Consider the following 25018-nt stretch of genomic DNA (forward strand, 5'->3'; position numbering starts at 1 on the left):
AAATGCTGCAGTCTGACACAAGGATGATCTGAGCCCATGGGCTATACAAGTTCACAAGACTCCTCTTTCCTGCCCACAGAGCCCCAGCTCCCTGACAGCCCTGCTAAGTGCATTCATTAGTCACAGAAGGGCACATTCCTTCATCTTCTGGACAGCTACAAACTAAGCACCATTAGCCTCTTTCCAGCCATGCTCGAAACAATACATTGCTAGCTCAGAGAAAGCTCAATCTGCTTTAGCCTCAGGAAAATACCATTTTAGTCTTTGTTATATTTTTGAATTGTTTTCATCCTGACATATAATATGAAAGGTTCCACAATTATACATTTCCGAAGTTATTTTTAATCCTCCCTTCAGAAAAAAAACCCCAACAAAACCAACATTCAACTCCCTGTCCTTTATCTTTTCTTGTCCTGAGAAGTCTTTTGTGATTAATTTTCTTCTGCCTCAGTAGCTGATAATTCCTTTTCCTGCAAGTATTAAGTAGAAGGATTCTATCTTCCACAACAAGGAAATGTATTTTTTGAGCTTCTGCTGGTATTTATCACATCCCTGAGGAAGCAGGAGACCTCTCCTTGTGAACATTATTTATTTTTGGATTAGGTTTGGGAGCTTGAATACAATAAAACAAACTGGTAATGTAATAGATGCCATGGGAGTGGCAATCCTCAAATAATGGCCTTAAAATCCTAGGAAGAATACTAGTGGGTAGAATTATTCTGTGGGCGGAGTTTGTTAAAGCCAGATGACCATTCTCTTAATGAGCTCTTGCTGGAGGGAGCAAATAAAATTGATTAAGTAGAGAGAAAAATCCTAGGATGTAATCAGATCCTGTAAGCCTAGCCAGAAAGCAGTTTCAACTCAATGCAGCACCCTACCTTTCTCCAAAAAAAAATTGGAATTTCTGTCTCTCACATGTACTAATGAGAGCAGCTAGAAGCTGGAGCTTAGGTTAATCCTTCCTTTGCTGGCTGTATGTGTGCTCTTGGCACCACTTCCAAAGAGGAAATGCTCAAGCACTTCCTGGTTGAATTAGCGAAACCAATGAGTTATAGCATGAGAAAAAGTGCCAGAAGTCATTTTCACAGCTACCTAGGTATGTTAAACTAAGTTAAGGAACAGTTTATGACAAGAATCACTGTCCCTGGATAAGCATCTGTTTGATGTGGTTTCCATTTCACTGCAGGCAGATGGAGCTCTCCCTGCTTTCTGCAGTGTCCCAAAGGCAGCAGCTGAGGATGTCACCCATGTGTTGAGCTTAAAAATCAAATAAGCAGTTTGTCATCTGAAATCACTGCACTGAAAGCCAAATGACACAGAACAATGCTTTCCCATACTGCTGACAAGAATGATTCAATGGCCCTTGCTAGTGCCACCTGATCAGATTCATTTCTCAGCAAGCACAAAGTTTGGGAAACAAGGGCTGGTGGGCCCAGGATGTGCTGGAATATCCTTTTATTTATTTTGAGATAGGATTTGCAGGTGTCAGTGAAAATGACAGGACTGGTGATATAGTACCACTTGGAAAGACCCAGCCAGTTTCTGGAGCTGCCCCTTTATTCCTGCTGGCACTGACTCCTCTTCTAGCTATTCTAGGTAGATCACTACTAGAGCCAAGGGGTTCAAGTCCTGCAATACCTCCTTGAATGTATAGACCAGCTTTTATGCTATAACATACTGTGAAGAGTGTGGTGTTATTCACAGAAATGACTGAACCTTAACCATGAGGGCTTCCTTCTGACTCATGGGATAGTGTTGAGTGTGATGTTAGAGAGAAATTATGTACAAAGCATTAGCTAGGACTTTCAAAGATGTTTCTGGAAGATGCTTTATTTTTTATTTCAGGGACAGACATCACCTACCAGGTGTATTTCTTTGAGCGTCTTTTCTTCATGTGGTGTCAGATTCAGTGAACTGTGGGATGTTACATGTGGCTTTTAACTTCCAAAACAAACTTGGATATTGTCCTAGTCCCAGGCACTCCTGAAAGAGGGTTTTGGGCCAAGAATCTGCTAAGCAAAACAACATCAAGGATAGAAAGAGTTAAATGTCTGAAGAAAATTGAAAACAGATGAACATTTGAATGTTTTTCCTACTTAAGTCAGCAGGAAGGGGAAAAATTGCGGTCACCATAAAGAGACTAACAAACAGAAGCACAGAGGAAATTACTGCAGCCAAGAAATGAGCAGAGGAAAGGCAGTTTACCCACTGGTTTTGGTGGAAGCCACAGAACTGCTTAGAAAAGGAACATAAGAGTGCTGCAAGAGCCAGAAATTGCAGGCTAAGGCCCAGATCCAGCAGGAGCTGGAAGAGGCACAGGCTCACAGCCACAGGCCTACCTACAGGAAATTCTCAGATCCAGGTCTTGGATCTCACCCATACATCTGTGTGCTGTTTTGCTGCCCTGGCCTTCACTCCAACTGCTTCTTCCTACTGCTTCTCTTCAATGACCACTGAAAGCCCAGTGGGAAACAGGAAATCTGCTGACTGGGGTCTACTGACACAAGCTTTAGGGCTGTATTTTTTCGTATTAGAATATCAAGGGCAGTGGGTCTATTTCCTGTATGGCTCCATTTTGTACAAGCCTATTTGTCCTTTAAAATACACAATGTAAGATTTGTAGGGGGTTTCTATGTCATCTCAGTTTGTTTTATCTCCCTGTACTTTCCCTGGTAAAAACTGGCTACTTCCTTTTGCTCAACCTTTAATATGTCCCTTATACAGAGACTAAGATGGGAAAATGTGAACTAGAAAGTAGAAATTTTAAAGTCTGCTCAGTGCAAAATGAAGTCAGAATGCAAAATTGCACAGGCATCTTGGAACAGTGACTCTTATTTGTTACAGTTCTTCCTTTTTTTTTTTTTAAATACACAACTCATGACCTAACTATGCCATAATGAGAAACAGATATTAGAGAGCTTTTGAATTAATTACTGTAATATGGGTAACAGTTTAGATAATCCCACTCAGTCAAAAAGCAAACAAAAGAAAAACACAGGTTAACTTCTAGTTGCCTTAAAAAGCTATGATTGCAAACTGTTCAGTGCAAAGTGTTAGCAAAGCTGTTGAAACAAATTTAAATACAACTACTTTAAGAACACCAACAACACAAACTGACTGTCTCAGTCAATACCAGTCATTCATGAAGAAGTCCAAGCACATAAGGCACAGAAAAACCTGTCTCCTTCATCTTCAATAATTTCATTGTTTTTAGGGAAACCCCTGACCCTGTATAAGAGTTTTCTAATGGTTAACCCTTATCAAAAATATTGAGATGATAGTGGGGAATGATTTTATTTCTCCATTTTAAATATACAATTCAATTCTTTATCACCTGTGAGATATTTCCAGCATGTTTAGTATTATATTTGTTCAGGCCAAATAAATATAAAAGACTAATAGATCCATCTGAAATTTGATTCTTCTGGTATCTGGAAAGAAGATGAAAATATTTAGTCTTCTTTTACACTGGATCTCTGTTTGTTGGGTAGGGTTGGAGGATGTTTATTTGTCTTTAGGGGGATGTTTTGTTTTGTTTTTTTGTAGGTCTCTAGATTTTAAGGTAGTTTAGATTTGATGACTTTGCTAGTCAGGTCTCCCTCCTAACTGCAAGTGGAATAATCTATTCTCACTTCCAGCTATGTACTTAGGCTTCACCATCACATATAGAAGGAAAATAGGAGACACCAGGTATTAAATATATCCTCATTCTTCATTCTTAGAGATATTCGAAAGAAATCTGGACATGATCCTGAATAGGACAATATAACTTGAGTATTCACACAGGAATTACTGCGCCCACCATTCTTATACGTTACATGCAGCTGTGCAGCTGTACCACAGCAGCAAAGTTTGGCAGGGTAAAGTCACTGGATGTTCAGCCATGAAGTATGACCCTGAAATCGTAGCTGGAAACCAAGGTGCAGACTGACAAAAGGAATGCAGAGCATCTCTTGTGATCACCCTGACCTTATTTTTCCCTAAACTACTTTTTTCTTCCTCTACAGTCATGTCCCTTTTAGAACCAGGGCAGTACACCTGGTTCTAGTTCATTCAGTTTCATCCTAGCTTTCCTCTGTGTAACTGCACTAAAATTCAACAGCATTACACCAGGGTGAAGTCACTTTTTTTAATGTTAGGTTCTAAGCTACCTCTTTATTCATGCTGTTAGGTCTTGATCTGTTAGAGAGCAGTTAACAGATTACAACATAACTGCATAAATTAAAAATGTCATTTATCAACAGTTTCCTGTTTTGTTGTTTTTGTTTTTAAATAGCAAATCAACTAAATCCCCGGAATTACAGTCAACTGCGAAAAAATTGCAACCATTACTGAACCAGCTAAAAGCAGTTCAACAGCTGCATCTTATAAAATGTTACCAAGTCCAGAGCTCTACAAATAACACAGGCTCATAAAACTAGCTACAATTACAATGTGGCTTATAGAGCATGGATAAATACAGAAGAAATTATAAAGATCTTCAATTTATAAGGTAGTTTAAAAGCTACTTGTAGGATGTAGTGCATAACAAAAGAATGTACAATCAAAATACTCTGGGTAAGATATTTCTATCATTTGATTTATTTTATATGCAAGCTTTAAATCTATTCTTTTATATTGTTTTCTTCATTTCTTATATAATAACTGATCAAGATATTTGGTCTGATTTTGAGATATACATCCAGTTCTCCATGAGAAGATTCTGCATAACTTACTATGTAAAAGCTTTTCAAGCTGTAATTGATTTATTTTAGAAAACAGTCAGTCTGAATGTGACTTAGTTTTAGTTTTACCAAATCACATCTCTCATTCACAACTAGAGATAAAAGCTTGGTTTTACAGAATAATAGGTAAATGGGCCTCAATTTTTCTAAATCCTTGGTATTCTTTGTTGTAACTGCTGAACAGCTGCTCAGATTGCTGAATCTGCATTTCAGAGAGCACATCAGACTCAAATCACATAGAATAATCTGTTAGCTCAAATTACTTGCTCTACGAATCTGTTTCTATACAGTTTATTTTTCACTGTTTAACTTTGCCCTTTGCCATTTCAAATTCTTTTTAGCAATGAAACTTGTATTATTTAGCCTAGGAAACCAAAACGTAACTTGACAGGTATCAACACTATTAGAAAATTAATCTGACTTAACATAGATAAACATAAGTTTAAAAAGTGGGTCGAAGAAAGATCTACCTCTCTGCACAATTCCTCTTAATACCCTTTGCTGAGTGATGTAGATGGTTAAAAAGGTTTCTAGTGCCTATGGATGTAATGAAAAGATGTTACTGCCAGAAAAACCTTATGCATCTAAAATTATATAAGTAAGCAGTTATGACTGGTAAATATTCATCTACATTTCTATTTATTCCTTCAAAATAAAGTACTCTATGTTGGTGCCTATTTCAAACTATATGCAAAGACCATCACTTAACTGGTATCAAATTGTTTCTTGGCTTCTACCAGGAGTGTGCTGTACATTTCCATTCTGCCTGCTGGGCTTTACTATCTTGAAATCACCCCTGTGTGAATGTTCTTTGGCGAACCAGTTCTCTTTCTCCTTTAATTTGTACCCAAGAAATCCTGGTGGGGTTTTTTTTCTCATGTTAGAACAACTTCACAATCTGGTCTTCCATTCAAAGTTGGGCATAAGAGACTGGCTTGGCAGCCTGGCACAGAAGCTTTCCTTGTACACTCTCTCTCCCCTATACACACATTTAAAAGGATCTATTGATCCATTCACTGGAAGGATGAGAAATATGGAGTGCTGGGAAGACAGATAAAAAGATATATAAAACATTATTTACTTCTAAAATTTGGTGGACATCCTGTATTTGCAGAATAATTTGTTGTTACAAGGCTCAAGATGTACACTTGTATATGAATTGTGCCTTTTTAGAAATTACCTGGGTAGATAGATGAATTATGTAGCTCACTACATAAACCCTAAACTGAGGGCATACTCCTAAGGGCCCTATGTTTGTTGAAGCTCTTTTAACTAAGTGTATTTGCTAAAAAATGAGAGGGGGAACAGGCATTCCTGTTGTAAATTCAAGCCATGCACGTTTTTCTGAGAATCTAACAAAATCTCTGTAGTATAATCCAGTGATTTCAGTTCATTTTTTTGGCTGCTTTGCCAACCTAATGGAGACAGCTCTGGTCTGAGCTGAGGAAAAAATGGGAGAGCCTTCAAACTCCCCTGAGAACCTCTATTCCACCTCTGGCCTGCTTCCAGTACAGCAGTAATTGTACAATTATAGCAGCATTATATATAGAAAATTAACATGAATTCTTAAGTTGTTCAACAATAGTTAGGCATAATTATTTACACTGTAGTCACAGAATTTCTGAGAGGAAAAAAAACCTCTAGGCTTTTAGGGAAGGAAAATTGTAGCAATTACTGGCCTAGTAGTTCGTTGATATATTTGAAAGAAAGAGATTTTTTTTTAACTACTTTTACCTGCAACACGAGCTCTAATGCTGCAATCAGACTGCACGTGCTCACTTCAGGAAGCAGAGGGAGCTGTCTGATGGCAATTACAGCTCTTACAGCCAGAGAGCCAGGTCACAATTAGCAGTCTGGGACTTCACATCATAGCTTGCATAAAGACAGGCCTTGTATGCTCGGGAAGACAAAAGAAGACCCCTCACATTATACTGTAAGATAAAGCTGGTATTTAATTTGTACCTACAGAATAATTACATTTGCTATGACTGAGTAAAAACTAACAACTACTCACTGATATAGGGTATTTACTGCAGGGAAACTAAACTTGATTCTTTTGTAGTGGGAAAATCCTCCACACCTCTTCTTGTGAAGTTGTAGGCTAATAGAAGAGCCATGATGATCAAAACAGGATGAAGAAATATAGTACCCCTGAAACATAACTGAGTCAGGTACAAGTAATAGACTTTTAAAGTGCAACCAAGATATGTGAACACAGTGAGTTATCAGCACACCTACTGGCAAATTAAAACAATGACTTATTAAGAGTCCTGGTTATAATGTATTAGTAAAAGTAATTTTTTTCATAGATAGGAAATCCTGCTGTAATCAGAACAACTGTGGTTCTTTGGTTCAGCACTGTTAAACCCAGCATATGGAGATGTCATCCTGCTGCCCAGTGAAGCTGTACTCCTCGAGATAATCAAGAGCTGTGCTAGCATGTTTAGTGATGGCCATTGCTGTGCGCCTGGCAGGAGAGTGAATCACCTGGAAGAGTCAGTCAATAAGGGACTCCTCTTCAGAGGCTGCTCACAGCCAGAAAATACAACAAGGAACCAGAAAAAGCCTCACACTAATGGAAATAAAGAGTTTATCTAGTGGTAAGGCTGGATGTATACCCACAAGAACAAATGTCAGTCTTACCCTGCGGGCAGCCTTCCCAAAAATAAAGGAAGAAGCTTAATTGAGATTAATGGCCTTTTTTGCTGAGGCCTGTGGGAAGTCCTAATAAGGCAATGTGTTAAACAGTGAATGTAATTTATAATACATGCAAACTTTAGAAGATATAAATAACATATGACACTGAATGAGAAATGTCTTATGCCTTTCTCATGTTGTTTTTAGAGACACTTTCACCTGTTGGATTTAAAGTAGGATTCAAGTTTCTATTTTTTGGAAGGCCAGCATGCCTGCTTTATGCACCAGCACAGTTGAAACTCTTAATGATGTCACAGTGAGAAGATATGGCTTCCAACCAGCTTACACTGTGGTCACAGATGATAGACTTCCATAATCTAAGCTAAAGTAATTGTACTTACATTAGTGTTGATTTTGCCTGTAGTGACATTTTTTCTAGGTTTTCTTGAATGTTAAACCTAGTTTTTCTCCATTTCCTATCACCTTACATCTTTGTGCTCCATCAGTCGTGACACAACACCTTTCCACAAAAACAAGGCCAAAAATTTTTACACAGTAATTCCTGCATCAAGCCAACTATTCTTAGATGAACCAGACTGGTATCCTGTAAAAAAGTATGTAATTTGAGAATTTCATATGATAGAGGTTTAATAATTTGTATAAACATCCAACACACACACATACATTCAAGGGTAAGGGAAAATAATTTACTATTTCCTTCACTATATGTTTGTTTAATATTATACTTCAACTGTCCTGAAAAGTCCTACACAAAACAGTCATCATCGTGCAAAACTTAATTTTTTCCGATACACACTGAGTATGTAAGGCATGTACATGTTCTTTTCATTTATACCAAGACACATAAATGCACTCACAAATACACATCTCAAGTATACAATCTGAAATAATTACATTCAGATGCTGAACAGAGTACTTATACATAGCAGAAATAACTCAAGGTCTTTAATACTTTGTCTTCAGCTTTTTTCTGTTATCATCATTATGAAACAATGTTCCGTTTTTCCTCAGTAGATAGATCTATTAAAGCAGAGAAACAGAACTTTATTTTTACCAGGTCTGCTTATAATCTTCATCTTGCATCTTACCTTTTCTTCCAACTAAAATTTTAATTTTGCTTTGTCCAAAAGTCTGATTCTTTCAACTGCTCTAATGAAACACAAATCCCTCTGTTTTGTAGCAATCCTTCCTTTTACCCTTTGCTTTCAGACAGTGCTTGCATCTTCTCATGTCTTCCTCACTCAGTTGCTGTTCTTGAGTGAGCAATACTCCCAGTTCATGTATCGTCACCCTCAGCACAACTGTCATAACTTGCATATCATAAAACACTGCAGAAGAAATTCAGGCAGGTGTAATTCTGTCGACCACAGAGAGCTGTACTAACTGCAAACAGTCTTGTTGTGGTCCTAACATTTTACTGAACAGTCTGTGCATAAGCTGAACATTCCTTAATACTCACACCACACAATCATCTTCCATAATTTTTAGTGCTTTACATGATGGCATTTGTATGCTACACTAATTGACTTAATAAGCTTTTTTGCATTTATTGTTCTCATGACTAATTTGCTTCATAAAAGATTTAACTTGGAAATAAAACTGTTCTTAAGAAAACCTATCCCACTTGAAGGATGTTCATCCTACCCTAAAGCAATCAAAATCAAATTTCCTATATACTGTTAAAATCAATGACAGTTCTATGGATAATGCATAGAACAGCAATTAATCATAATTTATCTATACAATGAAAAAAAATAATTATATACTTTTATGGATTCAAAATGCACTCTTATTTTTCAATCTATTTGGTATAAAAAGCCCCTAAAATTATTATATCTCTTACAAGGGAATGGTGGGTTACCCCAAAATATGGTCTAGAATCCAAAAGCACGTTTTTCATATTATGCACAGTACTAATGTCTCAGCAATCCTGTCCAAACTGACCAAGGTTCTGTGCTTGTGGTTCTTCCTCAGTCTCTGTTGGTACAAGCTCACATTCAATTCACAATTGAAATTAAATAGTTGCCTTAGCATTTGCCTTACTGTTTTTAAGGTGAGGGATAATGTTACATGGCTTTTGTCTCATATTTTTAAGGAAACAAAAGATCTCACAAAAATTATATGAGACAAATCAGTCATTTTTAAGATAAACTTTTATTGAAAAATTAAAACTGCATTGCATAACTTCTTTATAACTTCAACATTTCTTAAACCACAAAACAGAGATTCTGTTTAAAAAATCTCTTCATATTTGTCACCATTCAAAAAACAGATTAAGAGCTTACTCCATGATGATTTTAAAATTCTGGATTATTCCCAAGGCCCCTGCTTCTAGCTGTGTGTGTGTGTACCATGAATGGTATCATTATCATCTATCTTCTCTATAAATTACTTTTAATAACACAATCAGAATTTTTCTCATTCAAAATCACCAGCTGCTCTTGATTTTTATCCAGTGGTCAGTCTTTTCCAAATAAATTGTATCAGTTGATAAGCACTGCAGCTACCTGTATAGGTAAGATCTTGCCTATTGTTTAATTCACCCATGCAAAGTTACAGTGATTGTCTGTGTAATTTTAGGGACAAAATTGCTACTTCTGAGTATATTTTAAACCTCTGAAAAACAAAGTTGCTCACCTGGAATTAAAATGCTTCACATTAGTCAATACTTCAAAATATCCATACATCTTAATCTCTCATAGTCAATAGCATATGGATTAAAAAGAAGGAAAATTCCAGGTCAGCATTAGTCTGAGAAGTGTGGCATATTACTCAGATGGAAATGACCTAATAAGAAAACAGATGAGTTTTCTCACTAATGACTATAACTGCTCTGTTGAAATCAGCTATCCAAGTCAGAAATTAATATGAGCATGGTGCCTGTTGAACACAGTATATGTAATAGGAAAACACCCCAGAATCTGATACTAGAATGAAAAGCTTTGCAAAAGTGTAATTGTGGTCATCTGTGTCAAGACACAACACAGCAGAAAATCAAGATAAATGCAGAGAGTAGAAAGATAAGCCCTCTGTCTTTAGAGACAACACCTATGCATTAACTGTCTCACTTCCAAAACAAGCAGGAGGAGCTCCCTTATTCCCACCTAGCTGCAAACCATCAATGACAATAGGAAGAATGTCATGCTTTTGACCTTCAAAACACGAGTTACTCCATGAAATGAAGAAGCAGAAATTTTAGTTAGCAAAACATTATATATGCACTGAAGAGCTCTAGATCTGTGTCTGACTACATCACAGAACTGTCAGGGGCTTGCTGTATGAATGCCAGTCAGCTGTATTATGGTCTTTCCTACAGCTTCATGATTAGGATGAAGATGATTCTCTTCACCTAGTTTATATGCATCAAGGAGAATTAACATCTCAGATAAATTAAACTATTATTAGAATATTGAGATGGTGATCTGGATACAGGGTGCATGAGGTTAAAATATTAAAATTAGAGGATTAGAGGCAAGCTAGAGCTTTAGTAATACTGTTATTGACAAGGGAGGTGGAGGAAATCAGAAACTCCCATCTAAGAACCGGTGAAAATCATAAGAACCATGGTGTTTGAGTAGAAGACACAAAATCCTCTAGTGAAGCTAAGTCACCAGTTATATCTCTTTGGATTAATTATACTAGTTCATATTGTCTCCCATGAACAAGAAGAACTGAAAGAATTTTTTCAGTCTTCTGTAGCTGCCCTTTGAATAAAGTAAAACTGAGACCAGATTACAGACAGAAGTCTGAAATAAAAATGTGACACGTGCTTCTTCAAAATGAACTTCTTTCTGTACTCTAAGATCAGCTCTCAATGAGAGGTCCTCTAGTTTTGATGAATAGCTGGTATCTATAAAGAATGGCATTTAATATTATGGAAGTTAGTACTGAAGTCAGTGTGCATGCCAACTACATCTGTATGCAGGCCCCAGGTCATACAGCATGGATGTTTACACCAGAAAATGTCAAGTATTGAATACACAGTAATGCAATAGGCTTATAATTGAGGAAGATTGAGGCTTAAGATCAAGAAGACAAGAAACCAACTACAATGTCTTGAAAAAATCTAATGAAAGAAATACTGTACTGGTAAGATTACTAGGGGGTTTAATGATATGAAGTAACAATTCAGATCTGTTTTGAAAATCATACATCTAAAGGTCAGTGACAAATTGACAGTAATTTTTAGATTCAACTAGATTTGAATAAAAGATTTTACAGAAGGTTATGAAAGAGGAATAAGCAAGAGTCCTATGAAAAGCTGGACAGGCTGTGCTGTAGGATACATTTACTGTATCAGCTTCTTTCTTCTTCCTGTGCTAACACAGCCACAAATGTGAGACATCATCCTCCAAAGACAGCCAGTGGGACCCACAGGATGGAAACCTCTCTTGCCTGTGTTCTTCCACAGGACTGACAGGGGCCAGAGAGACTGCAAAAAACTGCATAGCATGACTGTATTGCACTGAAAGTTTCTACAATAATTCCGTTTTATTACTGAGGTGGAGGGGAGGGAGAAAAAGCAGTTAATTACTGACTTGCGAAGAATCACATATGAAAACACTTGGAATTAGCATATTCCATTTATCACCATGACACTAACTCAGTGAACAGAGGATTATTGAATCTCCATTTTGTTCCACTACTCTGTTTCCAGTATGGACTTTTCCACTCAGTAATATTGATTACCTAATGATTAAAATTGATCAAGCTGCAGATGAATCTGGTGTCTATACTTTGAAAAGCCTAACCAGTTGAAATTATTGGGACAAGCTAGCTGTATTAAAAGATACTGAGATTACTTCTGATTTTAGTTATTTTATAACTAAAGTAGTATTTAGATAGTAAATTCCATTTCACTAAAAGAATGGTGTTGGTTAAAACTCCCACAGAATTTAGTTAAAATGGTCATAGAGGTCAGTCCTGAAATAAAATTCAAAAACAGGGGCCTTGGTTAGCAATCAATATTCACTGAAAAAGCATTCAGAACACTGAACAGACAGTCTGACATTACAATAAATAGAACTGAAATATCTAATAATTCTAATAGATTAAAGGGATCCCATAATTTGATAATCTATACACAATGTCAGGATTCCTTATCTTCAATAAAATTATCTGTAAGTTATTACTTTAAGGGCACTAGGATTTAAAAGAAAGTGTCAACTAATATTTTTGTATTTTTTCTTTGGCTCACAAAGACACTAAAATACCATAAACATTATTTAGAACTTCAATAATATATAAATAGGTTACATTACAAACGGAAGAAAATACAAGACAACTCTTCAGCATGGTAAATCTCTGCATATAAATAAGCAAATATTTTGGATACCTACAATTAAACAGTTATCTTGCTGTAAAACTATTACATTTAAATCCTTTTACACAAAGTCATTTAACAATAATATACACAATCTACACAAATTAACCTCTAAAAATACAGCAATAATATACCTGTTACAATGACTGCTACTGTCATCCCCTGATTTGACACTAAAGGGCAAGTACGACTATTTTACTCAAAGGTGCTCTTAGAGATTGCTGTTTTGTCTGTGAGAAAAGCACCAACAATAAGATCTAATACTGTTATACATTTTCTTTAGCTCCTAAGAATCTACATTTTAGAAATGTTTCTGTATGTCTATTTCTGTCTGGCAGAAAAACTTGTAGCACATTATCCACATCAATGTTGTTGAAGGAAAACTTAATTTTCTTAAAGTGGAAAACATGCTGTGGCTTAGATCTAAGTTTATAACCACTTTATATATATATAGTATGTATATATATAATTATATATATATATTTATTTATACTGTACATATATACTGTGCAGAGTTCTTAATTTGCTATTTTAATACTTGCTAATTTTCTGCTGCCTACAATAAATAAGACCAATGTAAGAGTCAATAGTACTTCAACTTCAAGATAATACATTTTCCCTCAATAATATGATCTACCAATACATATATATTTCAGTAGCCTATAGTTGTTTTGTTTAAGGATGTCTTAGGAGATTGGAACTTACAGAAAGAGAATTTCCTTAAAACATGTTCTGCAGAACTGGGCTAAAAAAAATAGCCAGTGCTGGAAAACAGTGAATTAGAGAAATAAATAATTCAAGCACTACAGCTCCTGTCCCAATCTCTCAATTTCCTCAATGAGGAAGTCAATGTCAGACTTAGTTGCTGCTGGGTTTGAGATAACCATTCGGAAAAAGTTGACTTTTTCGCCCTGAGGCTGATATCCAACCATGGTGGTACCTGACTCCATCATCAGTGCCTTGATTTTCGGTGCCACCTTTATCATTAAAGAGAGAGAGAGAGAGAGAGAAAGAGAGAAGAAAAAATTATTCTTTCCTTGTATGTCACAGGAGTTCTTAATTCAGAAAAAATAATTTGACAGATATTTGTTTTAATAAAAAATGTCTATAACAAGAAAAAGCTTGAAAAATTAAATATGTAGGATTGGCAATTTAAAAGAAAATTGACAACAATTATATCCTTTTTTTTTAAATTTGAAAATTAGTAACATCCCAGAGCATTCACTATGTAATAATTTTATATATTAAATGTACATGTCCTTTCTTTGTGCTGAAGATTTTGTCACAATGAAACATTTTCTGCTTCTGTATGAAAATCCACTCCAGACCTTCTTGAGGGTAATGGATGTTTTCCATGAGAATATTACGTATTCTCAAAGCGTTTTGTATATGGGGACAACAATGGAAATTTTTTAACAAGACCTATGTCATAAAGAATATTTTTTGTTAGCATAAGCCATAGAAACCTTCCAGTAGTTGTGCAGTACTGTGCATTTACCACAATCTCACTTCCTTGGTTTAATTTACAGGGAATAAAGTTCTGACAGTCTTAATATTTGGTATTGACTAAGTCCAGTTTTTCCATCCAGACCTTCATTCTCCTGCTCTACTCTCTGCCAGGCAAGGTCAGCTGTCTGGCTCTTTTACTGTTTTGTAGAATGCTTTATGATGTCCTCTAACATTTAGCAGGGTCAAATCAAATATTTCATCCCTCTTGCTGTTTCTTACCTCTTACCTCTATCTTCCTTTATTCTCTCTTTTTTTGGCAATTTCTTTATCTAACATGGGACTGGCTTGACCCAGGAATTTCACCCAGGAATTTCTGTTCTCTTCTATTCTCTTTACCCATTGTGATGCAGTCATTAAATCCTCTACAAAATCTCCCAAGTTTCCCCATTCTTCTCCCTTCCCTAACACACACAGACACAAAAGAACAATTATTTTTGACACCTTTGAAATCATTCTTTTTTCTCCTGAATGTATTCCATTCCACTTCTGTCTAAAACACTACTACAAAATAACTGTATTTTGCTTCCCTCAAGTCCTGAGTAACATGGTGTCTTTTCTGGTGGTGCTTCTGTGATGCCTTCAGTTCCCTCTACCATTTCAAATAAAAGTATTCCAAGGTCCTCCAAAGGGTATTCATTTTCACTGAAATGCATTAATGCATTGGCATTTAAAATCAAAATAAATACCTGAGAAAGAACTTAAAGGTTTTCATGTCCCTTACTTGTCCAAGCATTTTCAAACAATTACCCTTCTTTTTCTCTTGTTGATAAGCTGTCCTATCCAAAAAAGACTGTGATGTCTGTAGGCCTAGCTACTTTTTGGAGGCTTGTAACACTTGTGAGCACAGGATAACTGAATATGTTCTGAATCTTGTTCTATAGGGAAAACATGACTTCAGCATCAAGATAAAGGGAATAAAAAAGTGAACAAATACCAGGGTCATAACAAGCAACAGAGAACTGACATCTCAGAATTTGAAATTATCTTTTTACATTTAACCAAAAATACTTACCCTGTGTAACTTTTCTCTTCTCTCATCAGAGTCTGGCATGCCCCTGAGACTTGGAGGAATATACCAAAAACATACATTTGTATGCTCTGGCTGCAAAAAGAACCAAACATACACATCAATTAAAAAAATTATACAGGTCAGTCCCACACTAAAGGCTAGTCAGTAGCATATTTTATCACAGGCATGAAAGACAAAATATAGTATTGACTTTCCTAGTCCTGCATGTTAAACAGAAAGAAATGAATTGCAGTACTGCTGCTTGCCTCTGCTGCCTTAGATTCCCTATACATTGTCTCATTTGCAATATTTAGGTTGCTAATGAAGTGCAAATGCTTTTCACCTTTGTGCAGTTTTATGAGTAACTGTTTTTCAGGATCACATCAAGGTCAACCAATTTTCCTTTCCTTAGTAAAGGGAGAAATTAAGTTTATACTATGACCCAAAGGTTTATGTAGTGGCACTAGCAACAGAATATACAGTAAAAATAGCAGATTCTCAGTTATGTACACAATAGCCTCCGTACAAGTAGGTTGTATTAAGGTTGTATTAATCTTCATGCCCTAAACTGAGAAGGTCTCTGCAGAAAAGGAGGACATAAACCTGACATTCATGGTACAAAACCACATGTATTTGACAAGAAAACCTGCCCAGATGCCAATAGTCACGTAGTTCTTTAGAAAATAAGAGCAGTTTTGCATAGCTGTCTTAAAGAACTGTGAGAAGCATGAAGACAGATTTGGCTCATACATATATGAAAGCAAACTTACCTCCCCTTCAAAAACCATTTCAAATTCTTCTCTGTTTTTTATTTTAGTGTAGAGATACTCTGCCAGTTCCAGGCATTTATTGATTTGATTTTCAAATCCTACTGTACCCTGTTTAAATAAGAAAGTAGGTATTAATTTTATGGTCCTTTTTTTTCCTGCTCTGATGCAATCATCTTTTCAGATAGGTTTCACTCTTAAATATTTTCAGGCAGAAAACATTTAGCAGTATTATTTCTTGTAACTTAAAAGTAGCATTAATAAATAGTAAAAAAGTGGCTAAAGGTGGCCCAATTGTAAATCATTTTGGTTTGTCTCATTTTAAGAGAATTTATAATGAAAATAACAAGGACTTCCACTATTTTTAGTAGATTATTTTAGGTCTTTTGTATTTTTTCCAGTTTCCAAAAATATTATGGGTATTATGTCCTGGCTTCAAAGCTTCTGCTGAAATACCAGAAGCTTGGAATGGGAGCTCAGTTGAAAGTGTAAAAACTGGGAAATAAATTATTTCCTCTGACCAGTTTGCTAGAAATGAGCATTTAATCCACATGCAAAAGTCTGCAATATGTTTACTAGAAGTCTCTTGCCAACCCATTGATATCTTGTCAAAATCATAATCCCAGAAAAAAGTATATGGATGTTGCTAATAAACAGTAGGGTTTTTCCTAAAGTACACTTTGTACATGAATGAAGAAGCAAGCATTTTTTCCCAAAGCGAAAACTGTTTTATAATTTTAGAGTGTATCATTAGATTTAATATAAATTTTATTTTAAAAAATAGACTCGGACAGGTTACCCAACTGAATTCCCATTTTGCCAGCAGAAGGGTAAGAATAAAAAATGAGATGACTGCAGATAAAGCAATAAAGATGGAATGTTTTCTGGACTACATGAACCCTCATCTTGTGTACATGTAAGCTTGGACATAAGCCCATGTTTAAGTTCAGCCATCCAGGCATACCACAGTAGTACCAGGTAATCAGCAGTGGAATCATCTTGGCACTTGGGCAATGCTTCCTCAGAAAAAGGCTTTGTTTTCCAAGTCACTTATAAAATCTATGCACTGAAATGTCATGCTCAAAGGACCCTTGTAAGTCATCAAGGCTACTCTGCTGTTACTACAAGAAATCTGCCATAAGGTATGTATGCAAGTGTAGAGCATCACAAGAGATCAGTTTGGTGCCCTGCCCTCAAAGCTTTTTCTGCAGGACTCATCTAGTAAATTAAACCTTTCTTCAAGTTGCCATCTGAATTCACTGATTGCTCTACAATTCACATAGTTCATTTCTAAGTTAATACTTGGATACTTGTGTGTTTAGAGATTGTAATGACACAAATATTTATGTTAAAATGAAGTATTGCATTACAGGACACTTAGAAATTAAATAAATACATTTCTGGTTTTTGACCTAAATTCTTGTTTATTTACCTTTGCTTTCCACATCAACCAGAATTTGAAAATGTCCACATGTCGACCACACTGTATTGCCTTATCTCCAGTGTCATAGGAAACATCATACTGTTTGTCTGGCTGGAAGAGATAGCCTGCACACATTTGATTGCAGCCTTGAAGGATACCCTACAATGAAAAATGCATAGACTTATATGACTTAACTGTCGCTAGTGCATGAGAGAATGTACGCATTAATAATGTATAAAAATGTATTTCAAACGTGTTCAGGAGAATTGTTCTTTGATAGGACGTATAACGTACTGACCTTGTTTTGTAAACCTGAGCAACAAAATTAATTTCATAGCCTAAGGTGGTTCTCTTAGAAGTCTCTGAGTAGTCATATGTTTTTACACACAAAAACAACTCCCCAGAGAAAACATTCACAGATTCATTTGGATACTTTGTGATATTAGCTTTACCCACTTCAATTTATAAGGCTATGTTTTTTAAACTTAAATTTATGAGTTGTTAAATTACACACTAGAATAAAGCTATGGTCTCTTGGTGCAACAGATTGCTACACAAAATAAAGTGAGAAAACTTAATTGAAGGTTTAAACTTTGTATGTTGTTCAGCTATATGACACTTAACATTAGTGATAAGTATAGGCACAAATGATATAAACTGGACATTTTTTGCATATAAATAAATATGGTTCACAGACCAATAGAAATCAATGGACTACTGGTAAAAATGTCTGGTGGAAACACTGGGCAGCAAATTCCTGTATGTTATATGTGACATTTTTGAATGGTTTGCATTTCCTTTGAAGTTTATTAGTGTTTTTTCAAGAAACTTGAAGACACCAGTGTGTCTCATAAATACAAAAACATCTATCAAAGTTCTCATATAGAGAACAAAAACTCTTTCCAAAATCCTGCAGTAGCTGGCACAATAAGCATGCATGCCACTAAAGAAAGGCTCATGGTTCCCTTCAATAGATGTGTTTTACAAAGGGAAATAAATGCTGCAGTCCTCAGTTTAGAGATGGATCAGCTGGAAGAACAATGGCAGACCTAGGGCTGCTACTTACAACTCTTCCATCCCAGTTCTACACACAGGGATGGAATTAAGTGCTTCTAGTAGCAATTGGCACATAAGAGATTAGTAGACAACATCATTAGTCCTATCCACATATGGTATTATTTTCTTTTTTATCATTTAATAAAAGTATGTATTACTTAAAAGAAGCAAGACACTAGGTTTGCTTTCATTGATGACAACAAAGAATCTCAATGCCAGCCCTAGAAGTACAGTCATAATAAAAGTAGCATGTTTTCTTTCCAACAGAACTGGGAAACTTCTAAACCACTGTGTAAGGTAAAAGCTTGCCTCTTACTTCAGCAGTTTAGACTGTGACCAAGTACTAAGACTGAGGTTCTATGTTCAATATATCATAGAAACGTGGGGCAGGTGCCCAGGTTAAATAATTAGGACTGCTCTATTGTTGCTATTAGAATATGCAAAGATATAACAGGTGAGGATCTGACCCATGTTGTCTACAATTTTAATAAAAAAAGCCAAAAACCCCAGGACAGATAAAACAACTTCCAAAACACAACGCAAACCCTCCTTCCAAAAGAAGTTTTGAAATTAAACAGATTTTGCAGTACCCTCTTAAAAAGTAGGGCTTGATATTTACTTTTTAATTTTGTTTCTAAAAATATTCAGTTATTAAATATAAGGCAGACCTTCTCCCGGACAAGAATTGCAGAACATTGTAACAACACTCCCATCATCTTGTGTGGATTCCAAGTGACTGAGTTGGCTCTGCAAAAAAATTATACGTTCAGATAGATCTGGAAAACAGAAACTTAATCTGAAGCAGTCACCTTTGTTTTCTGCTTTCAGCTGGAAATATATGACATTTTGACCATTATGATATCATTATGGATACTGTTACTGTCTGAAGTGTCTTTTTTCCCAGCTATGCTGTCCAGGAAATGAATTATTTTCATGTTAACATAGCAATGTCAGACTTGTGATTAGCTTATATTATTAGTAATACCAGCTAATTAGTATCAGACTAATTAGCTGATTCAGTAACATCATCCCCAGAAGAGTTCTCTTTTAGAAATAGCACTAATAAAAATAACAAAACTACTTTGACATGTTCTATTCAAGGAAGTGACAGGGAAAGTGGGGGTGTCAGAGAATTAAGGGACCAGTATAGATTTTGGGAGAATACAATTCTTTAACGAACAGCTGCTGGAAAAATAGAAAGGAAATAAAAAGACATTCCGCATTCTTACCTGCTTTCCTAGTTAGAGCCAGAGCCCTTGTTTGTCAAGCCCATGGACTGTTAAAAGGCTCTAAAACTTCACAGCATATCCTACCATTCTGTATGTAAAGCTCAAAATTTCTTACATGTAAACACAAGTGAATGCATGAGATCACCTAAATTACATGTCAAATGGATTTTATGTATTTCAACATACTATCCTAGACAGTTTAATGGTGACACTGAAATAAATGTGCCAACATTGCACATCCATTGACCTTTTCACCCTAAGTAATTAATTACCAGGCGTTCCCTTGATTCACTGCATGTTCCAGAGAAGCAAAGTGCATAATTGTATTTCACAGACTACACATGTGTTTTTACAGTATGGCTGAAAGAAAATTAAATGGTATTTCCTCCTCTTCTACACCCTGCTCGCAGAGGACACAGACACAACCACAGTTTCTCTGTTTTGAGCAACACAGAGATGTCTTCACCCCAGTCTGATGACCGCCACATACAATTCCAACCCCTGTATGTGCTAGGTTAGACTGTAGCACCCCTCAGCTGAAAGAACAGTGCCGTGCGGTAGCTGGGGACTTCACCATCCATCTAACATCGGCTGCTTATGCAGTGCAAACCAGCAGATAAATAGCTCAGACTTAGGAGGCAATTATCTTTTAGAAAAACTTCACTAATAGTTCAGATGGAGCGGTCAGGAAAAAGGAATTTATATAAAACTGCTTTTCTTTTTAAAACACCATGCCTTCAGTTTAGCACATTCATTTAACTTTCAGGGTTTCAAACAAAGACAATTTTAAGCTGTTCCTCACAAGGAGCATCAGGTGTGTTTTAACATGAAGCTGTCACTCTCTCCTCCGTGCAGCCCCCAGCCAGAGGCTGTCCTACCTCTCCCAGCCTAGAGACTCTCTCTCCTAGAGCCTCTCCCAGCCCTGTGCCATGGCAGCATGCCAGTCCTCCTTGCCAGTGTGTCCAAGCAGGCCAAGTAGGACCTGAGTGTTAGCAAGACCCCAGCTGGGGCCCATGACAGGCAATTACACCATACACGTGGGCCCCATCCTGTGTTTGAAGATCTGTACAGCTGACTAGGAAAGAAATAATTTCATGCTTCATGGCCTGCTGCTTTCTGTATTTGCTTAAAATTATGGCCTTAATTAGCACCTCAGGGTTGACCTCAGGTCAAAAGGGGTGTGCCAAACTCCTGTGACCAAACCTCTGTATGTTTACAAAATTATTTTGCAATGCTGACTTAGACACGTTGTCAAGAGTCACAAGCAAACTGGACTGGGCAAAGGTTGATAGGATTCTGCTGCTTCAGAGTACTCTACACTACATGCTGCTGTCATTGTGACAAAAGGGTCCACATGGCTCTGCTGTCAGTTCTTTCATATCCAGTCCTATCCTTGATGTTGTACTTATTCTTCACTTACTGTGTGAGATGCCCAAACCTAGGATAGTTTGTTTTCCCTAAGGAAGAGCATTGCTCATTGTACTCATTTTACAATTTTACATGGTGCCTGCATTCAGAATGGCAAACTCAAGGAAGCAAGTTGGTACTAATTTAAAAGTATATGGATAGAGGTTGCTTCAAATATTTTTTGCTTCCCTGAAGGCTGATATTTGCAATGATGGAAAATATCTAAAATTTCTAATTCTTCAATGCCTTCCTGATTTCCTGATTTTTTTTTTTTCTTATGGGCACCATGGTAGAGCGCTTTCAGAGGAAATCTAGAGACCAACACATTCATGGGTTTATAAATATAGCATCTTCTACACACTTGTCATCATTGGACATGGGAACAACTGTGCCAAAGACTACGCCTGGACGGACTCCTGAGTCAAAATTGCAAGGACCAGTGGGAGGGTCACGCTCTCACTCTGCTATCACTACCAACACAAATGCTTTGCCTCTATAAATTTGATTCAATCAAAGGCTGGCTTCTGGTCTCAGTGGGCATCTTGGTAAGCTGGCTTATGTACCTGGGGGTACACACATGCTTTTTTCTGTAGGCTTCACTCTGACCTCTACAAGAGCTTCCTGCTTGTTTCATGTAATCCCCACATGGCATCAACACACAGGCCCCTTTGCCCTGAGACAGGTGAGCACCTGTGACCCTTTCTGGCCTCTCTGTAAATGACCCCAGTCTTCTCCCTGGTACAGCAGAAGTGCAGCAGCTCTGTCTATCATAGCCCTTTCAAGCCTTAAAAGTACTGAAACTTGCTGCTAATTCAGTCTCTACCTCCTCTCTTTGTTGCATACACCTATCTATTTTTTGTGTGTGTGTGTGTATAAATAAGAGTAATACAAATATAAAGTGTTCCATTTACAGAACACTCATGAACATATAGTCTTTATTTTCTGGAAAAACTGCAAACATCTTTCAGGAAAGAACCTTTACAAATTCCCACTGTGGGTATTCATACTCAAACACCTTCCCTGGATTCCTCATTTATCACTGCTATTCTCAAAGCCCTACATTTCAGAGATTGTCTAGCTCTCATAGTTCATTTTTTTCTTCAAATACTTCTCCATCCCTCCATCCATCCCAGACTTATGAACCCTACAAAGCTATGCATAGAACAATTTCCCTTCCTTTTTGCCAAGTAATATCTTTGTCTTCCTTCAAATCTGCTGAAAGCTTACCTTTCACTCAATGGTACATCACAGATTTCTTCTGTAGTATTGTTTCAGACTCCCCAGTCTGACCCTTTCCCCTCTGTCTCACTATTGTTTAATATAGTGTTCAAACTCCTTAATGTAGCAAAGGAATATTTTCATGAATTGATGAAGGGTCATGTACCTTATGAAAGTACTTTAGGAAAAGTATTACAAATAAGCACTGTGTAGTACCTTTCTATTCCATTCAGTTTATGACGGTGCTTTCGGGACATTAGGAGTCCACCTCCCCAGGCAGCCTGGAAAAGACAGAAAAAAGAAAAGACTCATTTTTTAGAAAAAGATCAACAGATTTTAGTTTACTCAGGATCTAGTAATAAATATTTTAATTCAAGGGAAAAAAAAGTGTGTACTAAGATAATTTTTTGCCTGAATAGCATCACTTTTTTCTTACTTACATCTACATGGAGCCAGAGGTTGTATTTTTCACAAATATCTGCAATCTCCTGTATTGGATCAAAGGCTCCATATACTGTTGTGCCTGCAGTTGCATTCACAAAAAGAGGAACATATCCCTACAATAAAATTAAAAATATCAAATATAAATTGAAAACACTTTCAGAAAAAAGAAGGGGAAAAAAAGAAAATTATTCCAGAAATATTAGCTCATTTTTTAACCTAAAAACATTTTTCTTCCTATGTGAAAGGCACAACATAAGCAACAGCAGAAACTAACTTATCATATACATGGTATTTTCTTGCAATTTCACTTCAGAAAATTAACTAGTTAGAAAATAAAGAAAATTATTTTGTCTAATCTCTTTCAGTGAGGAAATTCAAACAACGTAGTGTAAGATGACAAAAATTCAAATAAATTTGGGACTTTTACAGCAGTATAAACAAAAATTAATTAAATGTGATTTGTAAGTCGTGATTTGAAGGCTTGAAATTGTTCCTTTAGTCTTTATCTACTAATAAAGAGAACAAAGCAGAACAAAGCAACCTAAAACAAAAGCAATAAATGAGAAACTATCAGATCAAAGAGAGACAATTTTGAATTAGATGAAATAAATGTGAACTGCTATTTCATAGTGTCCAAATGTAAAGAAGTTAAGAAATAAAAAAAAAACAATAATCTTGATTTCTCTTTGGTTATTTTATTAAAAATTCATGTGTTTTTCCACTGCATTGATTCAAGAAATAGCAATTACTGCCTAAAATTTAAGCTTATTATCTATATTTAACAAATATTCTTGCTACCTACATGAAATCTATAGGGTTTTCCAAGGGCTCTGTAGAATCTTTCATGGGTTTGACTAAACTTAAAAGTTTAGATAAAAGTAGCTTATATTTTATGTTTCCATGCTTGTTTCCAGATATTTACAAACAGGAAGTTATTTTTAAAAGTCATGAACTACAGATGTGGTTCAAGAGTTAAAAGACTTTTTGTTTTAATCAGAAAATGGAAACCTTACCAAGACACATAGATAATTCTGTAAACAATACATGAATATATAATTAAGCATTAAAAAATATGGTTATTATATTTATGTCATGATAATGTTCTCTGTAATGACAACACAGGCTTCAAAGGAAGAAGCAATTTTACTAAGCCAAGCATTTAAGCATAATTTTTAAAAACACAAACCTTTTCTTTTGCTTCCAGAATTTTTGCCTCCAAATCAGCTGGTATTATTTTTCCTCTGTAATTATCACAGAAACATAAAGATAAAAAAATTTAAGAATGTATATGGAAATAATAGCTGCAGTTGAAATAATTCAATAGGATTTTCTCAACAGGCCATTAGCAACTTGACACACTGTACTGAATCAGTCCTTAAACACAATAAAACAAATTTAACAGATGAGCACATGTAATCTATCAAAACTATAGTATTCCTCCTACCTTTCATTGCATTTTATCAAAATAACATTGTCTGTTCCAAATCCAAGTGCAGCTCCAGCTTTCTTTATTGAGTAATGACTCTGCAGCAAACATATGAACACAAAATGGAGTGGTTGTTTAATGACGAAGCATTTTCACAACATATGTCAGTAAATTAAGAATTATCAGTGTATTAAACTCACATGCTCTGAGGTAAAGAGAACCAGTTTAGGGACTGCAGCCATGCCTTTGGTTTTAACTTCAGGAAAATATTTGTAGCGTGCAGCCATTATGCTGTACATGTTGGAGATTGCTCCTCCTGTGAATGAATAAATAAATGAATAATAAAACAGTAATAATGAAGAAAAAAGTACATTATGCCACAGACATACACGTTTCATTTGCATAATGCAATGAAAGTGGCAGTGAACTATGAAAAAATATTTCTCTGAAATGCGCAGGCATCTGTCTAAATAGCACAGGACAGACTCTCGAGAAAGCCAGACTAATAATCAGAATTTCCTAAATGCCATCTCTTTCAATTGCTATCATTTTGCAACATTCCTAAAAAGTTCAGCTTTCATTGTGCTGCTTTTACATGATAACTTCTTGTTAGCAAGAACAACAGGAACATATTAACTTGTCTGAGATTGAAGGAATGTCACATATTGGATGGTTTTATCCTATCTTACTGTAGACATAGAAGTAAATGCTTAAAGGTAGATTTCTACAGCTGATCTACTTCTTCTAAACACCCTCACAGTCGGCTATGGGAAAGAGGCACTTCACAGGCTATGATTCAGCTAATCTATTTTCACAGTTACTTTT

General features: G+C 36.1%; 2 protein-coding genes and 1 long non-coding RNA gene across 3 annotated transcripts in view; 2 read left to right on the forward strand and 1 right to left on the reverse strand.

Annotated features, from left to right (window-relative positions):
• LOC147652247 (uncharacterized) overlaps positions 1-4245 on the forward strand; it is a 12147-nt gene extending 7902 nt beyond the window's left edge. The window contains exon 2 of the mRNA XM_086896903.1: positions 1187-4245. Coding sequence (XP_086753029.1) covers positions 1187-1273 — 87 coding nt within the window. The 3' untranslated portion in view covers positions 1274-4245. The remainder of the gene's footprint in view (positions 1-1186) is intronic.
• Positions 4246-6446: 2201 nt separating this feature from the next.
• Positions 6447-7531, forward strand: LOC111932099 (uncharacterized). The gene is made up of 2 exons (XR_002865916.2): positions 6447-6657; positions 6787-7531. It is a non-coding gene; the product is annotated as an uncharacterized LOC111932099 (long non-coding RNA).
• A 1986-nt stretch (positions 7532-9517) lies between these two features.
• Positions 9518-25018, reverse strand: part of GAD1 (glutamate decarboxylase 1) — a 32620-nt gene continuing 17119 nt past the window's right edge. Inside the window, exons 8-17 of the mRNA XM_023931025.2 lie at positions 24394-24509; positions 24212-24291; positions 23954-24008; positions 22764-22880; positions 22540-22604; positions 19138-19216; positions 17423-17572; positions 15994-16101; positions 15227-15316; positions 9518-13682 (exon numbers count right to left, since the gene is read on the reverse strand). Of these exons, the coding sequence (XP_023786793.1) occupies positions 13509-13682; positions 15227-15316; positions 15994-16101; positions 17423-17572; positions 19138-19216; positions 22540-22604; positions 22764-22880; positions 23954-24008; positions 24212-24291; positions 24394-24509 (1034 nt within the window). The 3' untranslated portion in view covers positions 9518-13508. The remainder of the gene's footprint in view (positions 13683-15226; positions 15317-15993; positions 16102-17422; positions 17573-19137; positions 19217-22539; positions 22605-22763; positions 22881-23953; positions 24009-24211; positions 24292-24393; positions 24510-25018) is intronic.

This window comes from Cyanistes caeruleus, chromosome 7 (genome assembly GCF_971803275.1).
Source record: "Cyanistes caeruleus chromosome 7, bCyaCae1.hap1.1, whole genome shotgun sequence".
Lineage (NCBI taxonomy): Eukaryota > Metazoa > Chordata > Aves > Passeriformes > Paridae > Cyanistes > Cyanistes caeruleus.